General features: G+C 40.1%; 1 protein-coding gene across 6 annotated transcripts in view; it reads right to left on the reverse strand.

Annotated features, from left to right (window-relative positions):
• Positions 1-18,988, reverse strand: part of LOC139442238 (centrosomal protein of 170 kDa-like) — a 182,877-nt gene that overhangs the window by 148,157 nt on the left and 15,732 nt on the right. For 2 of the 6 annotated variants that reach the window (XM_071223019.1, XM_071223017.1), the window contains exon 1: positions 14,412-15,330. The exons of 1 other annotated variant lie outside the window; for it this stretch is intronic. In XM_071223019.1, coding sequence (XP_071079120.1) covers positions 14,412-14,516 — 105 coding nt within the window. In that variant the 5' untranslated portion in view covers positions 14,517-15,330. Of the gene's footprint in view, positions 1-3,636; positions 3,718-14,411; positions 15,332-18,988 lie in introns of those variants that run through there. 3 more of the 6 variants (XM_071223016.1, XM_071223021.1, XM_071223018.1) reach the window with 3 other exon arrangements.

Below are 18,988 nucleotides of genomic sequence, written 5' to 3' on the forward strand. Positions count from 1 at the left end.
GCCAGGTCTGAACCACTCCCTCAGAGAACACACCCATCAGCCTGGTCTGAACCACTCCCTCAGGGAACACACCCATCATCTAGATCTGAACCACTCCCTCAGGTTACACACCAATCAGCCTGGTCTGAACCACTTCCTCAGGGAATACACCCATCAGCCTGGTCTGAACCACTCCCTCAGGGTACACACCCATCAGCCATGTCTGAACCACTCCCTCAGGGAACACACCCATCAGCCAGGTCTGAACCACTCCCTCAGGGAACACACCAATCAGCCAGGTCTGAACCACTCCCTCAGGAAACACACCCATCAGCCTGGTCTGAACCACTCCCTCAGGGTACACACCCATCAGCCAGGTCTGAACCACTCCCTTAGGGAACACACCCATCAGCCTGGTCTGAACCACTCCCTCAGGTTACACACCAATCAGCCTGGTCTGAACCACTCCCTCAGGGAACACACCCATCATCTAGATCTGAACCACTCCCTCAGGTTACACACCAATCAGCCTGGTCTGAACCACTTCCTCAGGGAACACACCCATCAGCCTGGTCTGAACCACTCCCTCAGGGTACACACCTATCAGCCATGTCTGAACCGCTCCCTCAGGGAACACACCCATCAGCCAGGTCTGAACCACTCCCTCAGGGAACACACCAATCAGCCAGGTCTGAACCACTCCCTCAGGAAACACACCCATCAGCCTGGTCTGAACCACTCCCTCAGGGTACACACCCATCAGCCAGGTCTGAACCACTCCCTTAGGGAACACACCCATCAGCCTGGTCTGAACCACTCCCTCAGGTTACACACCAATCAGCCTGGTCTGAACCACTTCCTCAAGGAACACACCCATCAGCCTGGTCTGAACCACTCCCTGAGGGTACACACCCATCAGCCTGGTCTGAACCGCTCCCTCAGGAAACACACCCATCAGCCTGGTCTGAACCACTCCCTCAGGGTACACACCCATCAGCCATGTCTGAACCACTCCCTCAGGGAACACACCCATCAGCCTGGTCTGAACAACTCCCTCAGGATACACACCCATCAGCTAGTTCTGAACCAGAGGGTCCCCACAGGGACGCCAGCATGAGGTACTGGGGACCTACATGTATTTTGACACAGTTTCCCCACATGGGAAGAGAACAGCAGTGTAATATATTCATAAAAAAGACAATATCTCAACCAGTGCAGGTTTCAATCATTCATCACCCATTAAAAGATAATAGTTCAAAAGATCTTATGAATTACTGACAATAGTTTAGGTTTCATCTCATAAGTAGTCTTGAAGGTCATACTGTTGTCCAATCAATGGCTACTCGACCTCCAGGATGTCATCATGCAGAGACGGTGCAGTAAGCAAATAGCAAGTCCAAGAATAGCGTACATGCCTTGAATTTTTTATTTTACAACTACCTTTTCGTCAAATGCTTTACAAACATGTTGGCCATTACACTCAAAATACTCCAGTTACTTTTAACCTTTTCCCTTATTTCACACCACTCTCTGGGGCTGATCAACCTCCATCTTGTCTGGTACAAGTATTCATCAGTAGAATAACAGTACAGAATTTACTCTTATCACTGATAAATGGTAACATTGACAACTTTAGCAACAGCATCCACTAAAAATTGTTTAAATTTGAAGGAATTGTGAGTGCATTTCTATAAAGTTTGCATGATCAAATCTAATTCTATCATGAAAGCTATAATACATGGTGCAATTTCAGGTTTTTTTCCACTGCAGCGAGTGCAGACTGCAGTTGATAGACATACTGACTGCACTAGATACCTTACTGGAAAATTAGAACAAATGACATGATACCAGACAACGTTTCTTCACCTAACATTTGGCATCAGAACGCTCATGAATTTCAGTGTTTTCGTGGATTTTAATTTCTTGCAAGTGAAAAGATTTTGATCCAGTCCTAACACATTCATCTTCCCACTATTTTGTCATATTATAACCTGCAGTACATCAACACACTTTCTTCATTATATGTTAGCCAATCCCGCCTTATAATCTTCTCTCTTATGTATGTATCTATGGTCAGAAGTATCAAGAAATCTCCACGAGGACATACACTGTCATCACAACAGACCGCCATGTTATTCGGTACCCCTAGGAATCCTGTCTATATTCGTCCTTAGCCGTGTGAGAAAACCAAGAGATTTGATTGCTCATCATTTTCCATTTGTCTTGCAGGAATTAATCTGTATGTAAATTAATGAACAAAGAGTGATTTGATTGGCTAATATGTATATAGCGAAGACTGGCAATCTCTCGTGTACCTTAACAGCATGTAAACTTAAAAATCGAGTGAAAAGTAAGTAACTATTTCAATTTGTTCAGATCGTGTATACATGGTATAAATTTAAAGTCATTGATATTTATCAGCCTGTTCATAGAATATTTTACCAACTACATTCAGTGCAGTCTGCTTATAAACTTAGGTTGCACAAGCCGATTCTAACTGCACCAGCGCAGTCTTGTCAAGGAAATCACACCCTACAATATAATATTATGTGTATTATCATGTCCAGTCAGGTCCGAGATCTGTCGGTCATGATGACAACTGAGATCCGCTACTTTTCTCATCTTCTCTCCTCGATAAGATAACACAGATTAGCTACCCTCAAGCCCTCCTCCATCGCTCCTATCAATACTATTTCATATTCCACATGTGCTTCACTGATATCCTATATATGTGGAACATTGTTTTAATTCTTCACACGAGTTCAACCATGGAATAAATGATGATGCAATGTTCACCAAGGCTATAACGTTAATGCATTATTATCACATGTAAACTTTAAGGCTGGGACGGTACACCGACTGTGCGATCCAATATTTATAACGATACCTTGTTCATGATTCGATACGACGTATCACAATGCTTGCATGTACTTTTATCTGTGGTGTGTAAGCCATCTTTTTCACAGACAGGATGGCTAAATACCTGGCACATTGACGATTAACAGTTGGCAGTGTGAAGTATGGCACAACAAATGAAAATATTTACATTTTCACTCTTATTTTTCAGTACTAATTAGTGTTTTTTGTAACAGTTACTATGGAAAACATTTAAATTATGTATTGATATTTTTTACTTCATGTGCCAGTGGGGTTGATACGTCTATTGAGAAGCTAAACATTGCAACCCATCAATGCATTGGTCATTCGTATCACCACTAGTAAACTTAGAGGCCACGCTCCTCCTACATTAATCTCACTTATTACAAATAGTCATACTAAACACAGCAGTGATGAATATACCTGGTTAGCAGCTTTTAAGAGATCACCAATAAAAAAGTTCAAACGCCCCTAATTTGAAAAACTTTGTACATTAATTAAAAGTGATGATTGTAAAAGCCTTAATTAGCATGACATCATTAAAAATCTTGACACTGTTAATTCTTCTTCACCAGCTAAACTGCAAACCACAATTGTGATGATTCTAAACATGTGCTTGAAAAATTGTCATAGATTAATATCAATGAGATTGTGATCAAAACATAACCGTGGTAAAAATATAAACAATTAAGACAAATATCTATTGTATTATCTTAATTAGCCAGACCCAAATTCAAACAACATACATAAAATGATGTTATTATGAATAATTAGACATACCTTTATTTTAAAGCAGACTGGAAGATTGGCAGGAAGGTAGAACATGAAATGTACCTTCATGAGCATTATCCTCAGGTGAGCCTAACGAGCAGGTGAGTGAAACACCACCTGTGTCAGTCAGACAGTCAGCTCCCAGTACACTGGCGATCAGTCCACAGACAATCTCCCTTACTCCAAGCCATGTCTGTGGCCAGCTGATTGTGTCTACATATCAGTGGGTCGTGGGAGGGACTCCATTGCCCTCACCTGCAATGGTCTGCTGGCTCAAGACGAACACACTCCACCAGCCAAGCACATGTCAGACACAAGGACACTCACACCAGTAACTGACATTCACTTCTAACAACTTCAATGGCATGTTTTTTCTGAGTTCACTTTGCACAAGACGGGAGTGTGCCTCAGTCTGTCCGAGCAGTGAGAGAGCCAGGGTTGAGGGCAGACAGCAGTGTGACCTCCTCGCAAATGACTGAAAGATTCTGTACATATCTGAGCATGTCTTAATAGAAGGTAGAACGAAGCTCAAAGAAATGTCACCAGTCTGCACTTCTCTGGGTTTCAACTAAAAACCATAATGTGTCGCCATTTAAACGGAAAAATTGTAGAGAGTGAAAGAAAGCCTTCCCATATTGCAAGGTACTGTGATGACAATGAAAGCAATCATTTTGATGAATGCAATTCATCAACATACTTGAATTCTATGACATCAATACCTGACGAGGTATAACTACAGCTGTTGGAGCTAGCTGAAATAACTGCCCGTAATCATAGAGAGATAAGTATATGCGCTAACTTCACACCCAAGCAAGCAGCTACTGTTTGAAAAGGCACATTAAATAGCGCTGTATACAACAAGATTATAATAATAATGAACAATTGTGCCTCTAACAGTAAGAGGACATGTCTTAGGTGCAGCATAGTGGATATCATTAGATAATGTCATAGAGTATATTAGGTGATTATCACAGAGTATATCAGGTGATTATCACAGAGTTTATCACATGCTAATGTCACAGAGAATATATCACATGATAATGTCATAGAGTATATCACATCGTATAGTCACAGATTTTCAAAAGATAGATTACACTTTTGATTTGGTTCATATTTGAAAAGCAAAGTTAAAACAAATAATGACATAGCAGTTATAAATAAACACTGTTTCCTGTTTATTGTTACAATGTATACTTCGCCTTGAGTGTAGACTTGTGAATGGCACTCATGGTTCACTCAGTACACATGAAGGTCGCTCTGACCTCACAGTGGGTGTGTACCATCAAAACACCAACAGTATCAAACAGTATACCAATACCAATAGTATAGTACTTGACAACACATAATATCAGAATGATGCAGATATTTACCTTCATAATACCCAAAATATATATCTGTTCACCCAAATAATACTGTATTATATAAGTATCCACCTACATAATGTCAGTAGTACATCACTGTCTTCATTGATAACAGCATTAGTAAAAGTCTAACCTACCCAACAGAAATTGACAATTAATGTACACCAGATTATGACTTTTCCAAACTTTAAAGTGACTATATATTCAAGAATGTTTGTTAATCATTATGTTTACAAATCACAGCGAAAAAACAAAAACTGTATCATATTACAGATAGCCACAGTTTTACTTCAGGACATGTCATCATATTGAAAATTTCAACAATTTTAAATGTCTGGTGCAAACATCCCAGAGAGCAACAGGAAAGCCCCGTGACATCCACAATGTCACACCAACACATCTACAATGTCACACCAACACATCTACAATGTCACACCAACACATCTACATGTCACACCAACATCTACCATGTCACACCAACACATATACCACATCACACCAACACATCTACCCTGTCACACCAACATCTACCATGTCACACTAACACTTATACCACATCACACCAACACATCTACAATGTCACACAACACATCTACCATGTCACACCAACATCTACCACATCACACCAACACATTCACCATGTCACACCAACACATCTACCATGTCACACCAACATCTACAATGTCACACCAACACATCTATCACATCACACTAACACATCTACAATGTCACACCAACATCTAAATGTCACACCAACACATCTACAATGTCACACCAACACATTTACAATGTCACACCAACATCTACCCTGTCACACCAACACATCTACCATATCACACTAAGACATCTACCATGTCACACTGATACATCTACTATGTCACACCAATACATATTCCGCATCACACCAACGCATCCACAATGTCACACCAACACATCTACAATGTCACACCAACACATATACCACATCACACAAACATCTACAATGTCACACTAACACATCTACCATGTCACACTAACACATCCACCATGTCACACTAACACATATACCACGTCACACTATCACATTTACCATGTCACACTAACATCTACCATGTCACACTAACACATCTACCACATCACACTAACACCAGTGTTTGCGTTGTGTTCCAAAATAATGGGGTCCCCTGTGACGCGGTAGCCGCGAGCGCCGTAATTTTGTTAAATGTGGACCTGAAATGTTGAAGTTTAGGCCATTCTGAGCATAAATAAGTGTGTGGTTAAAATCTTTAAGTCTCAGTTTTTATGTGTGTACACAAAACATCTTTGAAATCTTCATAGATTAGCCACTTGACTCTTTCAACACCAGTCAACCAGGAGCTTTATCTGCTGTGACACCAAGTTCCCAGAGACTCTTGTGTGATAGATGAAGCCAACATTTATCAAGGAAAATATCTGCTTGTAAAACATTAGTCCTGCACCATGACTGTGGAATATATATATTTTGTGAAAACAACACAAATCTAGAAACGTATACAAAAGCAAGTCAAGCCAGCTCTAGCTAGGAAATCAGCAAAGGAGACATTATATATTTATTTTTAGAGTCGAGAAGGGTATTGTGTAATATAAGATTTCATAGACTAAATGTTAGTCTAGCAAAACATCTTTGCAACTACATGTTGAAAGGTCTAATCCTACTGTTTATACATATTTATGTTTATCACATTATTTAAATAAAGCATTTACAACTTAAGTAAGTTGTAAATAAAAACAAATGTACGCTAACACATTCAAATGTCCAGATTGAGGACCAAGGAAGGGTAAATTTGACGATTTTTGTCAAATATAAACAAACATAAAATCCAATTACCTATTTCTTTTTTATTTTCATTGTTTACCTGATCGGAAAAGTATTTTATAAATAATTGTAAATAGTATCTGTCATCACCAATTTCTTGATACCTGCGACTGTCAGTAACATGAAGAAATACGTCCGTTTTCGAAGCTTCGTATTAGAAAGTTTATTTTTTCATCTACACTAACCTCGCCAAGTCTTTTCGTCGCTGTAAGTTTGTCACGTGCTTTCTTGCCGATATCTGCTACGAGGGTGGTGATTGGTCAAACTAGAGTACATGACCTAATGTTGTCAATCAAATTACAGCAATGGCACGTGTGTAATCAAAGATTTTGACGAAAGTTTTTTGTTATTCTGAACGTTTCAAGCAGGAAACTCGTGATCTATATTAAAAACATGGAACTTGGTGGATGTATCGTTCTAGGTTAGGAGCTGTGACAAAGGTTTTTCAGGCATATTGGAAACATCATATCCGAGCCGAGAAATCGAGGCGACGAAAGCCGAGATGTCATTTGATTTACATTATACGCGATTGCACGAAAAGATTGAAATAATAACTTAGCTGTAATTTCGACAACTTGTAGATATATTTTGGTTGATGTTATTTATTACTTTGTATACTAGATTTAAAGATTTGCTTGAAACGTCTTTGTTTTGCTCTTTGACATGTTCGATGTGGACCGTTGTTGAAGTATGTGTCCGAGAATTTTATTTTCAATAACATCGCAGGAAATAGTGAATCATTTAATCTTTCGATAAAAAATGATAAATTGAAATGGAATACGCATTTCAGACATTGTGAAATGTGATTGATTTAATAAAAGAATGACATGACAGGTAGGTTCATAAAATTATATAGATCTACCCTTTATTTTGACGTGACTACGACATGGCTGGTCTACCGGCCTACGGTGTTGAAGAGTATATTGGCTCTTCAAGCAAACTTTCTTGAAACCTATTTTTCTTTTGACAAAGTTTTGGGGATGCCATTTGGACTTTAGTCCTTGACATTGACAAAATAATGTTTACAAGGTCTGCAATTGGCTTACGTTTCTATTTCCGTTTTGTAAACCAATCAGCGATGCCATTACGGACACGACATGGAAGAGAAACGTCATCGGATACCTCTCAGTTTCCCGCGTTCCCGCCAAAATCTGGCTTGCTTGCACCGGAACCCAGCGAATATTGGATACACATTATCACATGGGTTTTGGGAGCGAGAGAAACACGAAACAAAACAACAATAAGTTATGTGTGAAATGAACTTTTTTCAAAATAAAAAACGCGTAAGAGGACACGTAAAGGTTGTTTTTTTGGCGTCCTATTTTTTTCCAGTGCATATTTTTGTATATGGGACGCCGTAAACGCAAACACTGAACACATCTATCAAACCACACTAACACATTTATCATGTCACATAAACACATTTACCCCATCACACTAACACATCCATCATGTCACACCAACACATCTACCATGTCACACCAACACATCTACAATGTCACACTAACAAGTCTACCCTGTCACACCAACATCTACCATGTCACACCAACACATCCACCTTGTCACACCAACACATCTACAATGTCACACCAACACATCTACCATGTCACACCAACATCTATCATGTCACATCAACATCTATCATGTCACACTAACACATCCACCATGTCACACCAACACATCTACAATGTCACACCAACACATCTGCAATGTCACACCAACACATCTACCATGTCACACTAACACATCTACCACGTCACACTAACACATCTATCATGTCACACTAACATCTACCACATCACACCAACACATCTACCACGTCACACTAACACATCTATCATGTCACACTAACACATCTACCCTGTCACACTAACACATCTACCATGTCACACTAACACATCTATCATGTCACAATAACACATCTACCATGTCATACTAACATCTACCATGTCACACTAACACATCTACCACATCACACTAACATCTACCATGTCACACATCTACCACATCACACTAACACATCTACCACATCACACTAACATCTACCATGTCACACTAACACATCTACCATGTCACACTAACACATCTACCATGTCACACTAACATCTACCATGTCACACCAACACATCTACCATATCACACTAACACATCTATCATGTCACACATCTACCACATCACACCAACATATCTACCATGTCACACATCTACCACATCACACTAACACATCTACCATGTCACACTAACATCTACCATGTCAAACTAACACATCTACCATGTCACACTAACACATCTACCATGTCACACTAACACATCTACCATGTCACACATCTACCACATCACACCAACACATCTACCACATCACACTAACACATCTACCACATCACACTAACACATCTACCACATCACACTAACACATCTACCACATCACACTAACACATCTACCACATCACACTAACACATCTATCATGTCACACATCTACCACATCACACCAACACATCTACCACATCACACCAACACATCTAACACATCACACCAACACATCTATCATGTCACACATCTACCACATCACACCAACACATCTACCACATCACACTAACACATCTACCACATCACACTAACACATCTACCACATCACACCAACACATCTACCACATCACACCAACACATCTACCATGTCACACTAACACATCTACCACATCACACCAACACATCTACCACATCACACCAACACATCTACCATGTCACACCAACACATCTACCACATCACACCAACACATCTATCATGTCACACTAACACATCTACCACATCACACCAACACATCTACCACATCACACCAACACATCTACCATGTCACACCAACACATCTACCACATCACACCAACACATCTATCATGTCACACCAACACATCTACCACATCACACCAACACATCTACCACATCACACTAACACATCTACCATGTCACACCAACACATCTACCACATCACACCAACACATCTACCATGTCACACCAACACATCTACCACATCACACCAACACATCTACCACATCACACTAACACATCTACCATGTCACACTAACACATCTACCACATCACACCAACACATCTATCATGTCACACATCTACCACATCACACCAACACATCTACCATGTCACACATCTATTACATTACACTAACACATATACCACATTACACTAACACATCTACCATGTCACACCAACACATCTATCACATCACACCAACACATCTACCACATCACACTAACACATCTACCACATCACACTAACACATCTATCATGTTACACATCTACCACATCACACCAACACATCTACCATGTCACACCAACACATCTACCACATCACACTAACACATCTACCACATCACACTAACACATCTATCATGTCACCAACATCTACCACATCACACTAACACATCTATCATGTCACACATCTACCACATCACACCAACACATCTACCACATCACACTAACACATCTACCATGTCACACCAACACATCTATCACATCACACCAACACATCTACCACATCACACTAACACATCTACCACATCACACTAACACATCTATCATGTTACACATCTACCACATCACACCAACACATCTACCATGTCACACTAACACATCTACCACATCACACCAACACATCTACCACATCACACCAACACATCTACCATGTCACACCAACACATCTACCACATCACACCAACACATCTATCATGTCACACCAACACATCTACCACATCACACCAACACATCTACCACATCACACTAACACATCTACCATGTCACACCAACACATCTACCACATCACACCAACACATCTACCATGTCACACCAACACATCTACCACATCACACCAACACATCTACCACATCACACTAACACATCTACCATGTCACACTAACACATCTACCACATCACACCAACACATCTATCATGTCACACATCTACCACATCACACCAACACATCTACCATGTCACACATCTATTACATTACACTAACACATATACCACATTACACCAACACATCTATCATGTCACACATCTACCACATCACACTAACACATCTACCACATCACACTAACACATCTATCATGTCACACTAACACATCTACCACATCACACTAACACATCTATCATGTCACACTAACACATCTACCATGTCACACTAACACATCTACCACATCACACTAACACATCTACCACATCACACCAACACATCTACCACATCACACTAACACATCTATCATGTCACACTAACACATCTACCACATCACACCAACACATCTACCACATCACACTAACACATCTACCATGTCACACATCTATTACATTACACTAACACATATACCACATTACACCAACACATCTACCATGTCACACATCTACCACATCACACTAACACATCTACCACATCACACTAACACATCTATCATGTCACACTAACACATCTACCACATCACACTAACACATCTATCATGTCACACTAACACATCTATCATGTCACACTAACACATCTACCACATCACACTAACACATCTACCACATCACACCAACACATCTACCACATCACACTAACACATCTATCATGTCACACTAACACATCTACCATGTCACACATCTATCACATCACACTAACACATCTACCACATCACACTAACACATCTACCACATCACACTAACACATCTACCATGTCACACTAACACATCTACCATGTCACACATCTCTCACATCACACTAACACATCTACCATGTCACACATCTACCATACCACACTAACATCTAACACATCACACTAACACATCACACTAACACATCTACCATGTCACACATCTATCACATCACACTAACACATCTACCATGTCACACATCTACCATACCACACTAACATCTAACACATCACACTAACACATCACACTAACACATCTGCCATATCACACATCTACCATTCCACACTAACATCTACCACATCGCACATCCACCATGTCACACTAACACATCTGCCATGTCATACATCTACCATACCACACTAACATCTAACACATCACACTAACACATCACACTAACACATCTGCTGTGTCACACATCTACCATACCACACTAACATCTACCACATCGCACATCCACCATGTCACACTAACACATCTGCCATGTCATACATCTACCATACCACACGAACATCTAACACATCACACTAACACATCACACTAACACATCTGCCGGGTCACACATCTACCATACCACACTAACATCTACCACATTGTACATCTACCATGTCACACTAACACATCTGCCATGTCATACACCTACCATACCACACTAACATCTACCACATCACACTAACACATCTGCCGTGTCACACATCTACCATACCACACTAACATCTACCACATCACACTAACACATCTGCCATGTCATACATCTACCATACCACACTAACATCTACCCTGTCACACTAACATCTACCATACCACACTAACATCTACCACACCACACTAACACATCTACCCTGTCACACTAACATCTACCATACCACACTAACATCTACCACATCACACTAACACATCTGCCATGTCACACATCTACCATACCACACTAACATCTACCACATTGCACACCCACCAGGTCACACTGACAGTGGGAGTCAGTCAGCAGGGACAACACCGTGGATGAGGACTCCAGGGTGCAAGGTACTGCCAGTCAGAGAAAGGCTGCAGTCACCACAACATCTGTGCAGCAACACCATTCATAATACAGGCTGTTAAACCCTATATACAACTTCTAAAGCGTGTTGACTATACTCTTATCCATACACTGACTGTTCAGCTCTTTAACTTTATGGGTATCTTATACACAATAGTTCCAAGTACCACTTCATATATATCCTAAAGAAGAGAAATGTGTTTCGAATGCAATGATACATGGACAATATATTTTAAGAGAAGGCAACACCACCTACCAAACAAAACACCAACAACTGTAAATATCTTGGTCAAAATGATGAGAAACACTTTCAACAGATGTTTAAGCTGAATTTTGTCTAAACCCAGCATACACACACTTACTCTGTTAAACAATGGAACCTTGATCATGTGACTATGATATCAGGAAAACAGGTGCCCCTTGTGTGATAGCAAAATACCCTCCATCATAGCAGAATGTAATCATCATCACACTGTCATGTCTCAGGGAAGAATGTGGATTCCAAACTAAGTGGCCTTGAAAGGCAAATTGGAGAAAACTGTTTTATTCCAAACTTTAATTCAAATCTACTTCAACAATGCTACAGCAGTGGGCCAACCATGCCCCCTTAAGCTGTAGCAGGATCATAGTTACTTTAATTTACCATTGGATCAAACCTTTTGCCTCCTTATGTATGAGAAGGCAAACATCTAACATGAGTGAGTGAGTTTGATTTTACGCTGCTTTTTATCAATATTCCCGGAATATCACAGTGGGGACACCAGAAACGGGCACATCTAACATGAAATACATGAAGACGCATGTTTTACAAAAAGACGTCCCATTAACCCCTTCACTTCTATCTCTGTTCTGTCTTCAGAGGTCAGTTTTGGATGAAGGTTCTATTAAACTTTAATACCGTATTCAATGTAATTAATGCTCTTTCTTCTAAAAATAGTCTCCATGACACTAAATTATGAGTACAGCCCTATTGCGTATAATGATGCTCACGATGTCAATCACTGGATTGTCTGGTCCAGATTTCATTGTTTACACACTGTCGTAGACTAACATTTAGTCCAAAAAATAGTTCTCATTAAAAAATATACATACACAAAATATGGAGCCCAGAACAATCCTTAATTTCAGGAGCTGCGGCAATCTAGACTTGCCAATCTTTATTGAGTGAGTGAGTGAGTTGGGTTTAACGCTGCTTTTAACAGTATAACAGTTATATCACGGCGTGTCAGCCTGATGTGGTAGGAAGGTGGGTGAGTGACTGAGTATGGTTATATGCCGCTTTTAGCAATATTCCAGCAATATTGCAAGGGACACCAGAAATTGGCTTCACACATTGTACCCCTATCGGGAGTGATGCAGGCCTCAGACATTTACCGGGTATGGTGCTGACAAACCAAGAAACATAATTGGGGCGAATCGGGATTCGAACCCACAATCACAGGTTTCTGTCACGCCCAGGGGACGCAACTCTGCACAGCGAATCGCACCGCCTAAGACGACTGGGCCCCCTCATTATTGACTTGAATGGGACTTGAATATATTCAGACAGACTAAAACTGACATCATATAGCTGGAATATTACACTGAACTTCTAGATCCCAGTCGTAGCCCTCATTGTAGATGGTTTCACTAATCACGTTCACTATGTTTTTTCAATAGAATCCATATCTAATTACAACACTGACCCATGATAATAATGCTACAGGTTCACTTGTGTGACAGGAAAATAGGTACATGTGATATCAGGGCATCGTTTCAGCTTTCCTTGTCGGTGGAGCTATTTTTCAAGACAGTCAGTTAAAACAGGAGCACACCAGACACTACTTCACTAACTGGCATACTTCAAAACAAAGAAGGTTTACCTCATTAAATTTCTTCAATGGTGTCACAAGTTGTTTCGTTTGTATTCCATACTTGGACTGCAGTTTAGATATCAGCGACTGTACTTTAACACGGATACACGCCATTTAAACATCAACAAGATGTTTCACATCTTGCACCGAGGAATAACTTGTTATCCAGGAGTGAAGCTGCAACTCTTCGCCTCTGTCCGTTCACCTGCTTCCAAACAGTATGCCAGCTATCTTCAAATGAGACCGAACAAAACTCACAATAAAAAACAATGGCTACACTTGAGTGTTGATGTTAGACTGTTAAACACAATGTGTTGTGTGTGTTCTTCAAGGCTCAAATCAACAGGTCTCTCTCGGTGAGTCCAGACAGAGGAGTTTTTATCATTGGAATTGTCAGAAGACCAAGTTCCACTCTCAATGGCGCTGGATTCACTGCCCAGGAGGGACCACCGTCACACAACTATTCCAACCATCTTATCTCAATCTCAACCATGTTTCTTTAAAGGCTGTTGTCATCAGGGGAGCATACATGCAACACTTGTGAATGTAGTTTTTTAAATTGTTAACAGAATTCTTTACCAGAATTAAATATCTTTCCTCAAAGACAGGATTTAATTCCAACCTGAAAAAACATTTCAATTTAAGTCAAGTCCAATTTGTAAAAGGAACTGACAAGCTGTCTTTTCCAAATCCAACACAAGCATTGTGAAATCCAAGTTCAGTTTAAGTCAAACAGCGCAAAAAATGTCCCTTGGAGAAAGTGACCATCCTCATCGATACTTCTTGCTTAGGGAATAACATGTTAATCCCGTCTGGTCCTATACTAACTGGTTGGGTAATACGAGGTCATATCAACTCTGTAGAAATGTATTTGCTCGGTCACAGTGGCCAAATGTTCAGAGACGTGAGTTATCCAGCTTTGAAGATGGGGCGACAAGATGCGTGGGCCCTCTCTTGCCCTGCTCCACTGGTTGGACAAGCCGAATCACATTCATGTTGTTTTTGCAGATGGAAATAAACAAGGTGCACAAAGCATTACATACGATGAGACATGCTTCACAGTCTAAACACACAAAGCTAATGACACTCACCTCTTTGAAATGTTCGGCAAAAATACCTTCAAACCAACCTGTGAGGTAAGTATTGTTTTTTTAAATGGACCCATAAATATATCATCTGTGCCAGGATCGGCCCTTCACACAAGTTTAACCTGCTGATCAGCGGTCATAATGCCTCATACATCACACATTGGGTGATATGACGACTTGAGGAGAATCTCCTAGATAAGGGAAGCATGCCCACAATCCTCATGATACAAACTACAGGATCAGCTCAATGTTGGGAGAACCTGGAGCATACAGAAGGACATTCCTCTTCTCAGCAAGACCACAGATAAACTCATTATTAGATAGGTAGAAGCCGACATTCACGCCTCACACTAATCCTGCCCTGGTCAAATTCCTGGAGGGGATGCTCAGACTGATAAATACTTATTAAGCATTCAAGTCAACAAAATGTTCACAACATTAATCCATTAATATTCAAACCACACCTCTGATTGTTGATGAAAGAATACCACTGAACATAATTCCCATGGTGATTTTGTTCTCAGCTGGTGATAAAACCATGATATCATCTCACCAAATATTTGAGGATATTCAATATCCCAGGGTCGTGTTATATTCCTCACACCTTCAAATAATGTCACATTGCCCTGAATTTCTGGTGATCACCTTGCCCAGTGACACACCGACCACAATACTAGTCCTGCCTCTCAAAGGAAATCCCACAATTGGCTCCAAACAGATGTGCACTAACTCCCAGAATAAGGAGTTATTCTTTCCAGTGTTTGAAACAGAGGTGCTAGATTTCCCTGTGTAAACAGCACTGGTTAATCCCATTCAAGGGGAGCTTAAAGCTTACACATTCACCAGTATTCCCTGACATCACAAAAACATGGAGACCCACAGCCTTCCAACACCGCTTTCATTATTCAGACACACATTAGAAACTATTGCCTTTTACTTAAGAATGCATTTGGGGCAATAAAACTATTCACAAAATGGTCGCAGTCACATAAAAGTCCAGCCAACGTTGACAGAATGACAGCAGAGTGCGGGCCATAGGATTTCATTCTTACATTCACAACAGAAGAGAAGTTTACTGAGTGAATAAAGGAAGGTGTTCCCCACATGGAAATTCATTTTGTGAGCGAGTAAAAGCACCATAGCTTCTGTTGATGAACCTTCCTTACAGCTATACTGACACGCCGGTGAACAGCTGCACCCCCACAGCATAGGTGGGTCATCCTTTCCTCCACAAATAAGTAAGTCTTATTTTCTTCAATATGAACCATGTCCCTATGTCAAAGGTGCTGTTTACTAAGCATGTTAGGAACTTCAAGTATTCATCAGTGAGGTGAAAATACTGTCAACATAAGTTTACCGGAGCATTCAGGTGAAAATAATACAAGATTAGCATCTTGAGTGGTTTGATTTTTTCAGTGACTTGACTTCAATCAAGATATTGTCCTCCTTGCCCTGCACAGATATAAAGATGATTGTCTTGACCAGGATTCCTTGAACACAAATATTTAAACACCTTTCAAATCGTTAATGTATTTCAAATATATATCTTGCTGTCATTAGATCTTAATTGTATGCAGTGTAAAGTGTTATTCCATTATAACCCTTTGATATTGGTTGCATTTTGCATTTTTACAAATGAAATAATATTTTAAATGAATGGTCCAGAGTGAAGGGTAAATAACCTTCATGAAAGTATTTTGTGGATAATAGATCCATTAGGGTCTGCAGCTCATTTAATTTGCTGTAAATTCACAGCATCATGCTGTGACTCCATCAACTCCTATAGTTTGGGCTGATGCAACTTTATGATAGGGTCCATTGCATTAAGGTTGAAGTACTTACACCCTCAACACAGCTATATCTTTGGGGAAATGGGCAAATTATTAACATAAACCATGCAGTACAAAAACCATGGACTGCCATCCTATCAGGGCACGTAAATACATCATTTCAATTTGTTGGGAACATATTTGGTCTCTCACTTCATTCCTCTATATATGGCCGGCCGACCACCTCTATGGTCTAGTGGATACACTGTCTGCCCAGAGAGTGGAAGGTCAGTGGTTCTATCCCCAGGTGTGTCTTACCAAAAGAAGGTGAAAGATGGTACTTGTTGTTACCCTGCCTGCTGCTCGGCATTAAGGGGCTAAAACAAGGACTGGTCAGCTCAGTCCGTGTTACTGTGTCTGAGTGGGCTATTCATGCTCTTATCAGTGTTCAGCTTGGAAAATATAGAAATTATACAGGTTTGTTTGAATTATTTCTCCATCTATGCCAAATTGTAAAATTAAGAGAAGAAATTATTACACTGAATTAACATACAGCACTATGAGATGTGTGGAAGTGTACATGTGGTGACTTTCAAATCAGCCATTTTTATCAGATAACAGGGATTTATCCAGAATTCCCAATCAAGTGGCCTTGGCAGGCAATCTGGCAAAAGATTGTTATGTTACTCCAATAGGTCAGTGAAACACAAGTCACACGTACAAAGCCATAACATTAGTTATTACTGTCTTTGTATGTAACATGAACTGGGACATTTGTAATTGTGATTTGGGAATAATTTCTGACATTTGCTGCAGATTTCAGACCAAATATCGGCCTCTGAACAGGCCCCGTAAAATCCCTAGATAAGAAAAGTGATAATGTCATTTGTTTAGCCTCCAATCAGAATATTTTTAAAAGTCATTGTACAATCATATTTCATGGGAGTACATAATGTTTGGAGGTCAGAAAAAGTTAAAAATCCCTGTGTCCAAATTACAAATTGTTGCATGTTAAGATAGCTAGTGATGAGCCAAAATGATAATTTCATTATGGCTCCTGTGGCGGCCATGTTTACAATCTGTTATCACTTTTAAATGAGGCAAATGTGAGATATTGTGGTTCACTGGGCAAATGGGACAGAAAAAAAAGTTTATGGTTTCATGACAGGACAGTAACAGAATATCAAGAGAATAGTCCCTCAGTTTCGAATTTCCTTTCTCAAACTGCCAAAATATCTCCAGGAAATCGATGGTGGTCCTTGCACAGAAGACCGTTCCTAAGATCCACATCATCTGTGTAATCACTAGTCCTGGTTAGTTCTGCCTTTATTGCTTCAACATAACTTCAAGCAGCCATGAAGAAAAAGTGGCCAACATTTCAGTAATTAAATCCTCATCACAATGTCTCGTTAATCTGCTGTTTCAATTGTAACTGATTGTGTTGCATCCCAGAATAACGATGGAGCAGTGTAGCCAGATGACACACGTGATGCCAGCAGCACAAAGAACCGGCTGTCATATGTAGCAGGAAGGAAAAGGGGAGGGGAGTTTTCATCCATGAGTGTACAAAAGATGACTTTCTATATGCCATACATTTTGGTAGCACTCATGTCCAATTAATTCATCATCCTCTCAAAGGAAACAAGTATCATTATTTACATATCACAAAAATACTATTGATAACTAAGGAATAAAACGACCACCCAAACAATGCATCAAGTAGAAATGG

The sequence above is a fragment of the Haliotis cracherodii genome, unplaced genomic scaffold (assembly GCF_022045235.1).
Source record: "Haliotis cracherodii isolate W230 unplaced genomic scaffold, xgHalCrac1.p SCAF_5, whole genome shotgun sequence".
NCBI lineage: Eukaryota > Metazoa > Mollusca > Gastropoda > Lepetellida > Haliotidae > Haliotis > Haliotis cracherodii.